This window comes from Buteo buteo, chromosome 2 (assembly GCF_964188355.1).
Source record: "Buteo buteo chromosome 2, bButBut1.hap1.1, whole genome shotgun sequence".
NCBI lineage: Eukaryota > Metazoa > Chordata > Aves > Accipitriformes > Accipitridae > Buteo > Buteo buteo.
Genome location: NC_134172.1, coordinates 18,264,130 through 18,281,999, shown reverse-complemented (window position 1 = coordinate 18,281,999; position 17,870 = coordinate 18,264,130). Strand labels below are relative to the sequence as shown.

At 36.5% G+C, this 17,870-nt stretch overlaps 1 protein-coding gene across 6 annotated transcripts in view; it reads right to left on the bottom strand.

Annotated features, from left to right (window-relative positions):
• The window catches only part of MPP7 (MAGUK p55 scaffold protein 7), a 156,704-nt gene that overhangs the window by 19,869 nt on the left and 118,965 nt on the right, over nt 1-17,870 (bottom strand). For 4 of the 6 annotated variants that reach the window (XM_075046964.1, XM_075046954.1, XM_075046974.1 and 1 more), the window contains 4 exons: nt 16,407-16,481; nt 15,595-15,791; nt 15,004-15,068; nt 4,819-4,857 (listed from right to left, as the gene is read on the bottom strand). In XM_075046964.1, the coding sequence (XP_074903065.1) occupies nt 4,819-4,857; nt 15,004-15,068; nt 15,595-15,791; nt 16,407-16,481 (376 nt within the window). The remainder of the gene's footprint in view (nt 1-4,818; nt 4,858-15,003; nt 15,069-15,594; nt 15,792-16,406; nt 16,482-17,870) is intronic. The other 2 variants (XM_075046983.1, XM_075046994.1) reach the window with 2 other exon arrangements.

The window sequence follows — 17,870 nt, the reverse complement described above, 5'->3', positions numbered from 1 at the left end:
AGATGAAAAACAAACTTCATCTATTTAAATTAATAATAGAGCATTATTAAAAATATAGTGACAATCACTACGGAAAAACAAAACCAATACTGATATGCGATAGAAAAAGAAAGTTTCTATAAAATGATTAAGCTTAAAAGTAAATTCCTATAAAGAACAAAGGGAAAAAGCATTGCTTGCCCAGAACATTTGATAATATAAACCTTGATGAATGTGAACGGAGCTGCAGGCTACACTTTCTGTGGAATATGGATATCAGCAGAGATTAACTTTAGTTGCCAAGTATGCAGACTATAAAATAAAAGGGGAAAATTCTGTCACTAAAGCAACATAAAATTCTGAATATTGAGAAGCTTGCACCAGCTCACTGGGTTCAGCTACATGACTAGAAGCTTACTGAACATGCAAACCCATAAACTACTGCTGGAATGTAACAGATTTGGTGAAATAAGAACAGCCGCTGGGAAGAAAATATGAAGAACAAATGTTCTCAAACTACAGATGTCTCCAAACCTTATAACACTTCTCAACAGGAAATAAAAATCAAAAGCCGCTACTAATAAACTTAATTAAGGTCCAACAACAATCCAAGAGAAACTACTTACATCTCTAAGAAAAAGAATGAAAAAACCCCCCTAGCAGAAAAAGCGCAATTATTCTTTTAATCACTAGCAATATATATTTGGTCATCTCAGAACAACATCCTGACATTTACATAGAGAAATCCACTTGGACCTCACACAGAAATCCAAACTGAAAACAGGCAATGCATGAACCTGTCTTCCTTAATATATTTTAAAAGGATGCTGATGTAAAAAGCTGTGCTTATCTACATTTAATTATATAATTCTAAAGAAGAAGTGAACAAAAGATTGTGACTATGTTGTGTGAATTTAAATCCAAATATATTCATGCAAGTAGAAAGTTAATTTCTCAAATTCAGAGAAATTACACTAACAGGAAATATTATAATTTAAATTCACCTACGCTTCATAAATTCACCAGTAAGGCTCCAGAATGCTATAAAGCACTTACACATACTTTTGTTCATTTTCATTCATTAAAACAAGTGCTTAAATATGTGTTTAAATTATGTATATTCTTCACTGAATTTAGTCTAATCTTACACAATTTAGAGTGAACAAATGCTGTTTAATTGTAAATGCATGTACAAGTACTTTTTGTATTCATATTACTGACAAAACTAAGTTTGGAACCATGCTCATTATCTAGGTTTGTATGAACATGGTATTTTTACTAGATATTTCTGGATTCCCCCCCCCCCCCCGCCAAATATTGGGATTTTTTTATACTGGCTCGTATACCGAGTATTTCTATTGTTACACAGGAACTGCACAAACACAGAGCAGACTTCTTACTCTGCTTGCTTCTGGACTGATTCCCAGCTTGCACATTTAGACAGGGTTAATAAAAACTCAGATTATGTCTGGATTTTTAAGACAAAATTGAGAATAGTAAACAGATGATATTCATCTATATTTACTGTATGTTCATAAAGGTTCAAGCAATGTAACTAGAATTTAAGCTTGGCAAAGGCAAACTCCTAATGTTCTCCCCAGCAATTCCTCAGGAAATTACTGCAGAAACATACATTACTATACTGTGACTTAAATATTAGAATTTGGTGAAAAATCATTAAATTTATCTGAGTCACTTTAGAGGGGAGGGTTCAAATTAATAGCAGCATAACCTTGGACATAAAAGCTTCGACCCCAAACAGTACAGACATTCTGCTTTTTGAAACCTGCCTCTTCTGTTCCTCTTCATGACCACCTCATGTATGTCTAATGTACATATCCTTTCAGAGAGGGTCAGATATTCACAGAATATCCTGGTTCACAGATTGAAATGCCAACAAATACAGAGCCCTAAACCCATAACAAGCCATAAAATCAACTGAAAATTCATTAATTGATATTAGAATTGTTGTAGTTCATTTGATTTGATTACATATTATCAAAAGCAGCATGAAACATTACTTACATAATTTTGGTTTTAGGAAGTAATCGGTGTATCCATACTTTGAAAACGGTTTATGTTATTATATGTTAATTAATTATATTATGTTATTATTATCATTATAGTTTCTTCCTTTCTGTTCTATTTAACTGTTCTTATCTCAACCCACGAGTTTTACTTTTTTTTTCGCCGATTCTCTCCCCACCTCACTGGGTGGGGGGGAGTGAGTGAGTGAGTGGCTGCGTGGTGCTTAGTTACCAGCTGGGGTTAAACCACGACAGTTACTTAGTAATCAAGGAGTGCCATAAATATCTATCATATTTCAAGAACATGCACATTCAGAAAAATTGAGATGTTCAGGATTCACTTCAAAAAAGAGTACTGCAAAACACAGGTGGACATTCAGAATAAGCCGCTTTCAAAAAAGAGACATATTTGTTTTCCCACTCTCCCAAAAAGCAACAGGCAGGGGAAAAAAAAAATCTTTGAAGGCCTTCACTACCCTGGGGATTGAAGGAATATATACTCAGACCAGTGGGAAAGAAAGAGGCCCTCTTAAGTAAGAAGGTGGACTGCAGCAGTTAGATATGGTATTGGCTCCCATGTACCTAACAGAGGGTTTATAAAGTGTCTTTGCCCAGGACTCCTTTACCTCATAGACTATCCGAGTTTTATACCTTGCACAGTACATACGTAAGAGTTTTGTGTCCTCCCTGCAGCGGGTCAGCAAGTTTTGTTCAAATTATTACACTTTAGGCAGTGGCATTTGTCCAGCCCAGGAAGTTATTCCACAGCAGTTTGTTTCTTGAGAAAATACAACTGAAAAATAATTTAGGAGAAAAGCAATCCTAATTGTGTCTGAATAGGATAGGGCTCCTAATGGCTTGTGAAATAAGGAGACACTGGAGTGCAGGAGACAGTCTTAATAACAAATCACTGTGTCCTGTTACCATATGCAAAAGAATGATAACATCGACTTTCAAAAGCCTACCTGCTTGATCTTAAGATAGGATAATTTTTAATGAAAGATTCTTAGTGAAGAGCTCCAAGGAACCTCTCATTTCTAAACCAAATAGCTAATTATTCACAACCAGTGAATATACTTGTATCCTTACCCCAAAACTGGTCCTAACCTTAAACAAGTCTTTTTCTCCCTGTTGTTCTGGGTCTCCTCTCCGGCACCTCACTTCCAACAGCACAGAGCCAGCGTGTGAAGGCTGAAGGTACCATTTCTGGACCGATGGCAGCACTCCACCATGTGGAAGCTCTCAAGAGATAAACCATTGCCTGAACTGTACAGTAGTTGTCCAATATTTTTTGTAAGGTTTTGCCTACACCCCATCTTGATTTTTTTGTTCTTTGCATCTGCGACAACAGTAGCTTCTTCCTCAAGACATCTCCCTCCTTAGATGACAGAGCATTTTGGTAACTGTAGACCAAAATGTTTCACTGAAAGGGCTACAGCACCAAGAAAAGATGGATTCTAATTTGCCACCTTCATTCTCAAATAAAGCAGCAGCCTACTAAGATCTGATTGCAAAACATGACAGTCTCATCTTGAGAATTCATGCAATCTGCATTTGCAGACAAAAAGAAAAGATGGAGGGGGAATGCCTTTTCTGCTTCAAAGAGATGATTTGATAAGGAAAACGCAGTTCATCTGGAATCGCATCCAAAGTATCATTTTCCAAGCATACTTCATTCTCTCAATACAATTACAATTCAACATTAATTTAGTTGATTAACAAAGGTAAGAAGTTTATTTTCAGCATGATTAGATGACCACTAGTTCCACAAATACATGATGAAATTATTCCACACTAAGTTTTTGGAAAGAGGTCAAAGTTCTTTCGATTATATAGTTGTGTGCTCCTGATGTAGTTTATACACCACATTTAAAAACAGTATAGTGCAATATGAAAACCAACTCTAATTTACAGTACTGGTCTAGGGGTGTTTCAGTGAGCCCAGTGGCTTGGATGTACTAAAGCACTTTGACAAGTTTCTTCCCATTCCTCTTGTAGTAGAAGGATGAAAGCCTTGGGAAAAGGGCTGGTTGCCACAAAATCCACTCCAGCCAGCCTTCAGCTGGCAGGAATTCTGGACAGTTTCAACTAAAATATTTTTACATAGCCTTTAAAATGGCACAAATTAAAAAGTTGAAACATATCATGGAACATTCACCTTTTTTAAATGTTACTTTTGTTTGAAATTTGGAATCTTGAAGCTGAAGCCAAAGGACTCCTTCCCCTCCTTTTCCCCCCTCCCCGCAATGATACATTGAGCTCAGACTAGCTTTAAAGCTAAATTTAAGCTATTGAGTTACTATGACTTATTTTATTTTGTAATGTGGAAAAAGAACCAGTGCCTGCAAATTTGCTCTGCAGTCTCACTGAATCCTCCCAAAATTGTTAGATAGACATGTACAAAGAAAGAAAGTGTAAGCAAAACTTGGATAAAACCTTGAAAGTGTGTCTTTGAAGACTTACTCAAACTTTTCATGCTACAGTAACCTTTTTGTTTCATTAAACACATTGCTTACTTAATGTACCTTAAAAGTAGGTATTTTTCCCAAATTTATATATATTTTTTATTTTGACTTAAAAATCAAACCAGTATTTTAGTAGCTTATGTTTAACCAGATAAAGGCATACACTACATAAACCCTTTATGTCAAATCCAATGAGCCATTTTTAAAACCTTAATATTCATGCTTTTCTCATGCAGAGTAAGGACATTTGTATGCAGATTACCCCCAAAAGCAAAGTGGACACAGTAGTTCCCGGGAAAAGAAGCTGAAAGAAAGGAAGAAATTGTCTTTTGTAACCAATTGCTCACCTAGATAGGATCCACTGTTGTGACCAGCACATTCAGCATCTTCTGGACGAAGGGTAAAAGCATACAGAATAAGAGCCAAGAAATAAAGCAGAACAGTTAGAAGCCCAGCAAAAAATACAGAAGAAATTACTTTAAAAATGACAACTGTATAAAGCATAGCATTAAAAAGCTTTCAATAAGCCATTTTCTTAAAAACATAAAACAACATTTATTGTTTTATATTTTAGCTGGAGATATTCTGGAATTTTGCAGCATGCACACTGATCTTTTTACCTTTTCAAGCAAAAACTGAATGACAGCAAACATTCTAAAAAGAATTCTAACACTATTATTCACACTTTATCAGTTAATAGAAAATATGATGCCACTTAAAAGAAAGCAAAACGTATTTGATGTAAATCAAGCTTTTTTTGTAAATTATACATTATCAGAGTTTAGCTTTAAGTTTTGGCTCACTGGATTAGACAGAAAGGTTTTTGATCAAAAACACATCCTCTCATTTGATATAAAATAGCTATAATGTATATTTTTACATGCCAGAGGCCCTTTGATCAAAAATATGAGCTACAATTTCTAATGCCTTTATAAACAAAGGCCTCAAGTAAAAAAAAAAAATACAAGAGATCAGCTGCTATTACTTTAACATATGCTGCAAGCATAACAATAACCAGCTACACTCAGAGGGAAAACAGTAAAGATGATACTACATGGATGAACTTTCTACCATCTCAGAGAAATACTTCATCGGTATTAATTAGAAATGCAAGACCTCTCATGGCCATGTAATTAAGTCGGAACCATCTCTTTCCATCCCAGCCCACCCAAGTTTTGCTAATATTATTTTGATACTACTTTTTTATACATATCTTCCAGAAGTTCAAGAGAGAGAAAGCAGTTTGAAACAATAGTTCAAATTACTGATCTTTACACGAAGCAACTAGGAATATTCTGGTATTTTTATCTACTTTAAAAGATGATTCAATGTATTTGGTGGCAATATAAAAGCATTATATGTATAACATCTCTTAGAAACGTTGGACTATATTCAATTTAATTCTAAACACATGTTCTCTAAATAAAATTATTGGGCTATGCAGGGAAACTTTTGTACATGTACCTTCAATTTCCTCTGAGAAGCACAAAGGAAAAATAGGAAAGGAAATCATTAAATGGAGTGAAAACATAACTTAAGACAGAAAAGTTAAATTGAAGAAGAAAAATGCACCTACCACACTCAACCGCTTCCTCATCTTAGAACAGCCAGAAAAACAAAGTATTATTGTTTAATACTTCATAAATAGGAAAAAATTTAGCTATGTAAGCTACTCTAAAATCCTCTTGATAGCACCTATTATATTGAGGCATATACCAACATACTGGCAGTGAGTTTAACTTACATGTTTAACTACACTCAGTTAGAAAAGAACCTACGAAGACATTGAAATATTATGTACACTTTAAATTTCCTATATGAGATACTTCCACTATTTATTTGGTAGCAATGACCTTACACAGTTGTCATGGAAGATCTCTTTGGTATTAAATGCAAAGTTTGTTAATTCCTTTTTATCAGTCTTAACCTACAATTTCTAAGAATCACTACCATGAACATGATCTCAGTATTTTTCTGCACTTAACAGTAACAGCTGCTGGTGCTACTGCCCTTGGAGCTGGGTTTTGGATGGGGTTTTTTGTATTTTTTTTTAATGTCTATAGTTGTAGCTGAAAGAATGCTGAAAGAATTTATATACTCTTGTCTTTTTTTCTCTGACACTATCCGAATATAATAGATGTACTTAAGACTTTCTGCTTACCTATAGTAAGTCAATAAATTTCTGCCTCCTTGATAGTGGAAAACAGACATTTTTGCAATCATCTTTGGGCTTTTACAGAAAAGCAAGATAAATATAATGAATTTTTGTTCACAAAGATATTATGTACTAAGGTCTAGATTTATGCAGAGATTTTACAATCTACATCCCATTCAAATTTCCTTTGGAATCTGGATAAATATGCCTAAAATATAAATATTTCAAAGAGTTTCCATGAAGCATGTAGCACCTCGGAATGTGAAGAAATTATTCAAGAGATATTTTACAATCTTTCACGCGTAACTGATGTACCAAACAAAGGCTAAGTCAAAACTCTCCTGCCTATCTGACTACACAGAAGAGCTTTTCCCATTTCTCATCATGAAATGGATACAAGAGTCTTTTCTGCCAGGGGAACAATACTGTTTTGCAGAATCGTTTCTAGGTACCTTTTTTCTTGAGGACCTATGTTTTAAAATATTAATTTGGAAGACTTCTCTGAACCCTATTTAAAGTTTATTTCTACACTCGATGTGACCATACAGTTTTAGTAGGCTGGAAAGTTCTCTAAGGTGAGCGCTGCTTGGTTGACCACATTTGGTGCCTTAAAAGAGTGCCGACAGTTTTGTGAGTTGAGAGTGAAAGTGTTGGATCCTTTTTTCCTCTCCTGACCTTAAGAGCTCCCAGTTCTTGAAGTGACAAATGCCCTAAAGCTGGACGTAGGATGGCAGGCTGGCTTCCAGGTACTATTTCTTTCTCCTTCTTTGTGCTGAGAGACCTCTTACACTGCCTGATATGTATGACAAGTTTTTCTATATTTCCATGACTTTCAATTGGCTGCAATGTCACTGATGCTCAAAACCAGTTCACATCAATACATCTAAAAAGTCTCCTGAATTCAGCAAACTTATTTGACTTAAGTAGCGACTGTGCATTTTAAAGTATTCTCTTTGGCATTTTATCATTGGAAACAGACAAGTCCTCATTTATGATCATGGAAGACTGGACCAGGAGAAAAAGAGGTCTGTATGTACACACAGGTATACCAGTGCGTCTTCGTAGCTTAATGCAGCTACAAAACAGTCATCAACATGTAGCTCCCAATTTGAACTTCACCAGGAATTTTACCAGGGCTACTGCCTGTCCATCGTAAAGCCAGAGGTTATTTGCCAGGAAACTTTGTATTGTGATCCGCCGCTAATACAGCTCAGTGTGTTTGAAGCGGTTGTACACATGCAGCAGATATGGCAGATACATGCCTAAAGTTCCAAAGTTTAGAGACATGGAAAATTGGGGTAGATCTCAGGCTAATACAGTTTCACTAAATTGAAGTGAGGTGAGAAAGGAAATAGAGGTGTTTATCTGGAAGGAACAAATAAGAGACTAAAAGAGGACAGAGACTAAAGACGAGGAAATCTGATGGGTAGTAGGAAAATAAAAGCAGTGACAAAATGAAAAGAAAAAACATAAGGCAACATGGAGCAAATAAAACACAAAGAAGAAATACTATCAATTAAATGTAGTGTGGTAAGAAGGGAGAGGAAGTTACAAAGAAAATAGTCACAGAACAGGCTTATGAAACAACAACAAAGCAGTACCAAGACAAAAATGGGAAAAAAAGAAATAGGAAACACAAGCACAATGGAAGCTTAGGAAGTAGCTGGTTTTATTCATTTTAGAAAGACTTCAGTGTAGCCAATATCCTAAACTATAACAACTCAAACCGGTATCACATACGCTTTATTTTTGTATGTATTTTAACTGAAATATATTAATATTTGGTTTTGGGGGCCTCACCTAAATTATATTACTTATCAAGTTCAAAACCAGTGCCACCCTAGGAATTTCCTCAACTCTTTGGAACAGTCCGGCACCAGATAAAAATTTTTAGCTTTTGCTGACTTTCTTTCAACAATATTTCCATCAAAGAATCTTACTTAAATGTTTCTCAGTCTAAAATTAGATCCAGCAGCTCTGTTCTAGTTTCTTATCACAAGCAAGTTACATTATCCCTTAAATTCTATTTCACTCTAGTAAGCAAGAAATTGTGACGTACAACAATCTGCATTACAGTGAATATATTAAACACTCCTGATTTTTTTAATGAACAGTCCCACATAGCGATCGATATCTATACTGTTTTGCAGGTTTTTTTCCTATAGAGTTTCATAGATTGAACGATACATATACGTTCATGCTATAGGAAATTCAAGGTGATCTAATTTAATCCTCTCAAACGTCATCAGATAACAGTATTTCTACCAAGATAATTTGGAAAATGAAGAAGGATAGTCTTGTGGTGAAGGACAGAGCAAGAGTTTATGAGATCCATTTCCACTTCTGTCTCACATGACCTTGACTCAAATGTCATCCAGCTTCAGGTTTCCTTAATTTCTCTGTGGTAGCAGGAAGTTAATATTTGTAAGGACAGGAGACTTCTGAACAAAGATGCTAATGTGCTAATTTAACCTTATAGGTCTGGTTTATTTTTTGTTTTTACTTGTAACTACCTGCAGGTGGGCAATCAAGTTTCAAATACGAACACAGAAAAATACTGAGAAGAAAGGCAGAGTTAAGATTGTGTGGCAATTATAACAAGCAAAAGAGTCCTACTATACATTTATCCTAAATTTTTGGTCTTCAAATACAAGTGGTACAAAGTATTCATTCTTTTAGCCTGTTTAAATTCTTTTGTTGGCAGAACATGATCTTCAATTCACAAGACACTCATCTATGGGTAAACTGGGTTACATCTTGTTTGAATGAACACCATTTGGCTGCAGTTAAATATTTCCTCTTGCTGATACAACGCCAATCACATATGGTAAATCAAAATTGAAAGTAAAATGGGTTTTAAGCCCTAGAAAAACTATATGATGATGGCTTTGCCACAGTAAGTATTTACATTTACCATTAAATACACAGAACAAATGTATTTTCATGGAAAAGACGTCTCTGAACAGCTCTGTTGTATATGCTACATATGTATACATATTTTTATATAACTATACACTCAGGGTATGGGTATACACATATGCATGCACTGCACAAGTTAACAGAAGTTACAGGCTACACTAGTATATATAAAGTTACCAGCAATTTTCATACCAGAGACAACACATATATAACAAGAATAAACACAATAACCACTGTGAAAGCAAAATTATGCTGAAGGAATATAATGTCTTGGCCGATTACTGCAGTTTAAAAACTGCAGAACAGTAAGTTATTTGGTTGTTATTCAAAGAAATTTACTTTTTTTTCCTCAAAAAAACAGGTGATCACTGGTTTGTCTACAAATTGAAGCAAGCTACAAATGCAAGAATCGCCATGTTTGTTGGCAATGACTATTATAGTCAGAGCATGAGTAGTCTTTGTATTCAAGTTAACAGACGGGGAGCTATTACAGAAATGAATTCATCCCTTTACTGAGTCTCATGTCACTCCCAATTAGCCTGGATGCAACGACAGGAGAACTCACAGAGCCACATCTAGATACAAAGTTGTGCCCAAGCTAAGCTGACCTCTTAAAGCCAGGAATGCTGTTAAGTATTATTGAGGAATACCAGGTGAGCAGGTTTTTGCAGAGCGGGCATTCAGTGGTGGCTCAGAAGCTCAGACATACCAAAGCTGATTGCATGCAGCCAGACACACCTCTACTGTACCTCCCTCTGTGTCCCACAGAACTCCCTCACACCCCCCGTCAGCCATACTGCACGTTCACCATCCCAGCATGCAGAAGGTTAGTCTTACTCACACAATCTCGTGCACGTTTGTTTCTTTACTTTCATTCCATTTTCCTATTTTCTTTTCTATGCTGCTTTTTCTTACCTTTTTTTTCCCCACTGTAATTTTCCCATAGCATTAATGCACAACACTGCTTTTTGCTGAAAAGTCACTGCTGTTAAGTATTGAGAAAAATGTTGAGAATGCTTGAGAGGTGTGTTATCCCTCCATCACTTGCACTAACCCAGAGCCTGGGAAGTAACACTATCAATCTCATCAGCGGGTCAGCACATCTAACTGCCATTTACCTCATGCTTTTAAAACTTAGCAAATACTAATGTTGAACTTGTTGAAGTTTTCTACCAATAATAACAAAACAGGTCAGAGTTCCTATTAGTAATTTTTGCATTCACTGTTTCAAAAAGTTTAACAAAACAAATATGTTAGTGTTTCATTTAAATGGAATCAAGAAACAACTGAACTATAGTGCAAATAGTGACTATAGTGATGCTCTTGCACAATACTGTTAATTGTGTTAATCTAACCATTTTAAAGCCTATCCTCTGTGGGATTTTGCCTAACAGGGTTTATGGGCAGCTTTTGTCCATCTATTCTTCCATTGCCCTGCTGCCTTGTTGCAATACTTTCTCCTTTTCTTGATCCTCAATATGAAATTTCACTTCCCTGCTTTTCCCTTTATTTATTCCCACTTGTCCTGCGTCTTCCTCTCAATGTAAAACCATCTCTCGTCAAGTGTAGGCTCCACCTATATTATCAGTTTCCTTTGACCTTACTCACAGATACCAAACTATGGGCCTTCTCCATTTGCAAATGAAAAAGTGTGATTTCACTTACCTTTCAATATGGACCATACACTGTTTTGCCCCCTCCTCCAGTGCACACATGACATGTTAAAACTTTTTCATTTTGACTGGTGCAATGTAAGAATGATTCTGTTTTGTCATTCAAGAAAACAGCTAAATGCTGGGAGAGGTGTGTATATGTATCTTCCACAAAACTAAAGTATTTACTTATATTCACTTTACACATAGGCACAATGAAAAAGTTGACTTTGCTATTAAAGTGAAACTAAGAATTGGCATTTCCATTATAAACTGATCCTTTTAATAATTTAGAACTAGGTTAGGTTTCTGATTTTTCAGCAAAAATTATTCGCAGTGAAAAAAGTTCTGTGGAAAGTACCCTCTACTCTCTTTCCTTGATATGTGTATACATACAAGCATCACCAAAAAAGCCCACTCTTATTTTGCTTCCAAATTTATGATACACAAATATGTGTACAGATTAACTTTACACAACATGTGTTGCTCTGCTGAAAAAAGTAAAAATTTCAAAATAGGAAATAGAAAGAAGGCTTCCCAAAAGTAATCCAATTGAGCTCCTTGCAGGTTTTGAAACATACTTAATTATCAAAGCAAATCCTGAAGGATGTTAATGTATGTTACTGTAAATACAGTTATTGACTATATTTTAGACAGCTCTTTTTCTAGACAAATACAACAGTCCTTCCCAGTTCCAGAACTGGCTTGAGAAGAGTGGAAAAATAGAAGTTGTAGGATACTTCTCATATGTTATACGATTTTGACTAATTTTTAGATTAATTTTCAAGTAGAAGGACACGGCCACCCTAGAACTCCACCTAAGGAAGCAGAGCCGACTCACATTTTCTGGGGATCCAAGAAAATAGAATATTTCTCCTTGATTCTCCCTATTAAAAACAAAGGTATGTACCCAGGTTTCCTCCTCATTACAAAACATGGGATCTGTGGAATGAGTTGACCGAACAGAGCAGGCCAACTTCCAGTGCTACTTAGCATGTCTCAAGAAAGCTTCCTAGTGCAACTCCCAGTCCTGTCAGGAAAGGGACTTTTATTAGCAGCTCTGTTGAAGTCAACAGGTTTTTGTCTTTGGGAATCTCTAAGAATATCAGCTGGCAAATTGCCCTTTCCCTCCAAACTGCTAAGGAAATTCAGGTCATACGATTGGACAGGATCAACTGCAATAGCAAGGAACCTCTCAATATACAGCTAGTTCAGGAAGATCTACAGAACATCAGTCTCCCCACACAATTATGCTTCCAAGCACTGGAGAACCCTATATCGAGCTGAAGGCCTGTAGTACAGGATTAAAAAAAGGATCAGATGAAATCAAGCATTACCAATTTCCCACCTCCTTACATGGGAACTTGCTAAATAAAACTTCAGAGGACAATAATCAGTGGGCCATACCCCACAATACAGAAAAGGGCTAAAAAAATCAGACCCAGCAGTCCTTTCCAATTTTCTGTTCTCTATGACACTGTCCTTACATGCTTCTGATACTGCCAGTATGCTGCTTGTTCAGCTGAGCAATGCATGATTTTCCAGCATCTCCCAGTTTTGGCAAGGCAATTGCTGTGCACAACTACAGACACAGCCTCCACATCTCACAGCTTCACTGCCCTGCTTGGTAATGTGAAAAAGCTGCCTAACCTTAGAAAGATCACAAGGGCGCAGAGTTTCCCAGCTTACATGGAATCTTCTTGAAAAGCCATGCAAGTAGAAGGTTCTCCTGAGAGCAATTCAAGCAACATCCTAGTCATAACATTTTTTCTATAACTGAATTTTGGTCCTTAAAATGCCTCCTCTATGAAGGATCTGAATTCCCTCCCAGCACTAAAAACATGTTTAGTCTTTGAATGAAGGGATGGACCTCAACTCAGAACAGCACTTCCCCTCTTCCCATGGAAATCTGGCAGCAGATTGTCCTAAGAAATAGGGAAGAAAGAAAATTACAAACCTACATTACTCCATAGTCTTTCCTCCTTCAAGAGGCACCACTGCCTTCTGGACAGCATTTAGCTGGACCTTGCTTTGTTTAAAGAAAGTCTAAAAGAGAACGATAATAGGCATATTGCTTGACCCTAAGGCTCTGTCATGTTTTAAAGGAAAGGGGAGGAAGAGAGGAACTCTTCTGCCTTGTTTAAGCTAGTGTTTTGGGTTTGTGTGGTGGGGTTTTGGTAGTGGGGGAGGGGGCTGCAGGGGTGGCCCCTGTGAGAAGCTGCTAGAAGCTTCCCCGGCTTAAACCACAACAGGTAGTTAAGGCCAATTCAGCGGAAACAGCAGAGACAACAATAGTAGACATCGTACTGTGGGTCTTCTTTGGGTTGTAATTTTGGCAATTCCCAATCAAGTTCAGGCTACTTGTTTGGAAGGGTGAGATGCATCTTGTAAAACCTTTCACCTGAAGGTCACTAAAAAGATGCAGTCCATTACGAAAGGAATCATGCAGTGTTGCTGCAGCAGCTGATTTACCTCTTCAAAAGCACCAGTGCCACCTTAATTGAAGGCTCTTGTTGAGGGTATTATCCAGATTCAAGAACAGTGGACAGAGAGAAATAGCTATACCCTGGGATCAGACACTTTTCCAAAACTGGGGCAGAGCAACTTGACCTAGAACCTAGAAAAACAACAGATTTACTACAAGCTAGAGGAGCTCTTCTTTGTTTCTAAGATCTATGTAAATTAGAAAAGCTGTAGTGCAATCATATAGTCTGTTATTGTAATTACAAAGCTAATCAAGGGCTTTAGAGTTAATAATAGCATTAGGGCACAATCAAATAGTGAAATGGAATGAAAGATAGAAAATGCAGATTATTAGAAAACTAACAGTAATTGTCAAACTTCAGAACACGAAAGCCATAGCAAGGAGTTAGAAAAATTGCAATAGAAACCTCAGGGTGACATTTTAAAGTTAAAAGCATTTAGTTTTGCACTTAGTGTGCCAGCATCCACTGTTTGCCGTAGTATCCATACTTTTTGTTTTAACGCTAGAGAATGAAAGATGGTTGGAAATTTTAGACCACTTTCTGAATATTTCTAGTTAAACTCACAAACATGTTTGTATTTAAGATTTAGATCCTACAGAAGCATGATAGTTTCTTACATTTTACTCACTTTGTTATGAGTCTGTACAACTGAAAGAAATAACAGGTCCAGTAAAATATGCAATAATACTTAAAACAGATGTTGATGTAAATTCCAGTGGAAAGAAAATATTTGTTTCGATGTATGCACTTTCTTAGAGCTTATTTTTCTTATATTGTGCAACTACTGTATTTGAAAGCAGACACTATTAAGAATGAATTTGTTTAAAAATCAGTTAGAAGTGGTTTTGTGAAAGCCTGTCAAAGAACTGAATGTCCCGACTTTTACAAATTTCCTGCTTCATAGGACACAAAAAATCACCAACTATATGGGGGAGAGAAGGGGAGACTATCTGACCTTTTATCTCACTCTCAATATAAATTTCACTGTATTGATGCAGTCCAAATTATATAAACTGTTGAGCCAATTCTGTACTATTTCAACAGGAAAAGAACACTCTTCAAGCTTTGAAATTTTATATATCAAAACATTAATTGGGCTCAGTGCTTCAAAAACAAAGTCAGAGGGTTGGGAAAAATTGTTAGGTGCTTTTAAAGCTTTTAATTTCAGCTCTTATATTTATTTTCCTACTGATACAATGTGATCAAGAAGCTATTGCACCCAGGAGAAATGCATCCTGTAGTCACAGGGCTGAAACAAACTGCTATTTTATAAGGTTAGAGATCTGGAGTATGATTTCTATTCCAGGTTAACAGACTTACATGATTTTCTGTTGGAAATTTTCAGTGGCTGAATCTGCACTTCTGGTCTTCTTAGTGCAAATCTCCTATAAAATGGGAGGTGGTAGGGGAAAGACACAAACTCCTCAGTTTTCACTGCAAGTTTGGGATTAATAAACACTTAACATCATGAGACTATTGCAAAATATCCAGAAGATTTTATAACAAATTAACTTAAAACAATGCAATCTATTCACAATCTAAAAAAATTAAATCCTCAGCCTCAAATTTTTGTAAGCTCTCGAAAATCTGCTGCAGTTCTTATTCCTGCATAGTACATCAGTGTGAATACAGATACTGATGTGCTATTTCCCATATGTTTTTTCTTTCAATCTGGATCAGTGTTATCCTATCGGGTTTTGTCATTATTAATTCTAGCCAGACAAATAAGGAAATCCAAAGTATTTCAGCAACAGGTTTCCAAGTTCAGTTGTCTTGGTGCAAATGCAGGTTTATCATACCCGTGTGATCTATGAGCATTACATATGACAACTATGCTAACATAACAACTCGGCAAGTAAGTGTCTTCTCTTACTACAAAAAATAATGAAACTATGCTTCTCAATAGCTCACCTCTCCTGGAAATGCTTTGAAGGGATCAAGCCTGCTCTGGGATTGGCATCACCTTCGTGTTTGGCCTGCCACCAGGTTGCATCATCCTGGCTCATGATCTGAAGGATATCTCCTTTTCTGAAAGCAAGTCCAGCTTCTTTACAAGGAATTGCTTTATCCTCATTAGGATCATAGTCAAACAGAGCTCTGATAAACATCTGAAACAAACCGTGTTTTGTCTTTAGAATCAAAATATTAAATGTAATCCAAAGGTATCTCCCTTTTTCGCTTCTACTGTTTAAAACCATTGAACTAAATAATGTAAAGCACTAAACATTTACTGCTGTAAAACATGCTTATGGACACCTCACATTAGAAGTTCACATGGGAATGTTCAATTCATTGCTTCTACAACCTCAATCCCAGTGTAGTAAAGGCTCTATGATACAAGGCAAATAGGACTTTGCAGGTGAATGGTGGGCCATATGGGGAACTGAAGAGAAGATACTTTTGAAGCAAGGTGCTATCAAGTGTCTTCTAGCCAGTGTACAATGGAAGAAAAGGAGTACTTGGAAGCAAGCCGGGTCCTCGCAGAAGATGGAAGATTACCTATGTCAACTTCACAGCTGTAGAGTTAGGGCTTAAGAACCATGTTACACCCACTTGTAAATCCAGCACATAAGTATTGAAGTGAACAGTGCGCTGCACACTGCCACATTAGAAAAACTGAGTTCAGAGGCATAAATCACATTCTTGGTTCTGTCATCCAAGCAAACAATATATAACCTCAGTATAACAGTTACTGCAATAGCTTCTGAAATAGTCTTGCCTACCTTGCCTTCCTTCACTGGCATTTCTTCCTTCACACTAGGTATAATTTTAAATGTAATTGCTCCTTGAGACTGAGCCTGGTGAACATTTGAAAAGAAAATGTACTGAGAATTAAGCTATACATTTCAAAGAGATCTTAAAAGGAAAAGAAATTCAAATTAGTGTAGAAATACTCAAATATAATGTATCTATCCTCTCCCAAGCATGATCCATGGAATTTGACAGCTTCACCACACCAAACTTTGCATTGCAAAGATTAAAATACCCACTTGAAATGCTCGGTTTTATTTGCTTCACTGGTGGGCAGAGATGGACTGGGACCTGTATGTTTCAGAGGTCCCACTTCTGCACTGAAAGCAGGCGCAAATGCTACAGCTAAAATGTATGCATATGAGAAGCAACCGCTGGACTCCTGGCACAGTTTGGACATCCCTGGAAAATCCAACTAACATTTCATTTTTCAAAAAAAACTGATAGAAAAATTCAAACAGGCTTGTGCCATATTTATCATATAAAACTATTGGGGGGGATTTATTCTTTTGGCAACTTTAAGAAACTAGAAAAGAAAAACATATTTGAATAGACTACGTGTACTAAATGGAAAAAAAGCCCTCTACTATAAATCTTAAAACAAGTTAGCCATCATCAACCACCTCATCCATTCATCTTTCCCTATATCCCACTTAAAGTGTGTCTGGCTGTATTTTACTTATTAACCACAATATATTCCCACTGCCTCAGTGACATTTTGCTATTGAAGGAAGTGCTAATCAGCTGGAGCCTCTGCTACTATTGCATGCAGCCGACAAGTTTCATAAAACTAGCAGAGTGCAACAGAGAGCCAACGATTTAAGCAAAATGGAAACAGGCCTGTCCACTACCAAGCGAGACATACTTTTGCCGGCATGTCTGCGATCCAAGAACTCACTGTTTGACAAGCAGCAGCCAAGTTCTTATTTCACCAGCCCTAGGACTGGAATCAATAATTCTGTTACTTTTGAAACAAGCTCTAACTAGCTTTTGATGTTTATATTGTTCCTCAAGGAGGTAAATGGGGAAATTGTTCACACCTTTTCTAGCACTATTGTGTTTCTAGAGATTTTTAAATATTAATTTTTGCAGGAAAATATGTTTCTGTAGGGAACACAAAACCATAAAGCAAGTATGAGTATCAGCGGGCTAACACTTGAAATGAATCATCTTGGTTATTGAACCAAAACTGTGAGACAGCTGCTCAATTCAGCAGGACAGCAAGGTATGTATATACATAGAAATGCCTACAACATGAATATAAAGAGCTGTCATGACCCTCGTCAGTTTCTTTGCTGTAAAAATATTAAATATTTCTGAAAAACTCTAAATTAAGTAAATTTGTGATAGTGGTCCATAAGTAAGTAATTAGGCTGGCTTTAGAGATTGTGTAGTTCAGAGGAGTGCAAACAATCATATATATGGCTATATACTGC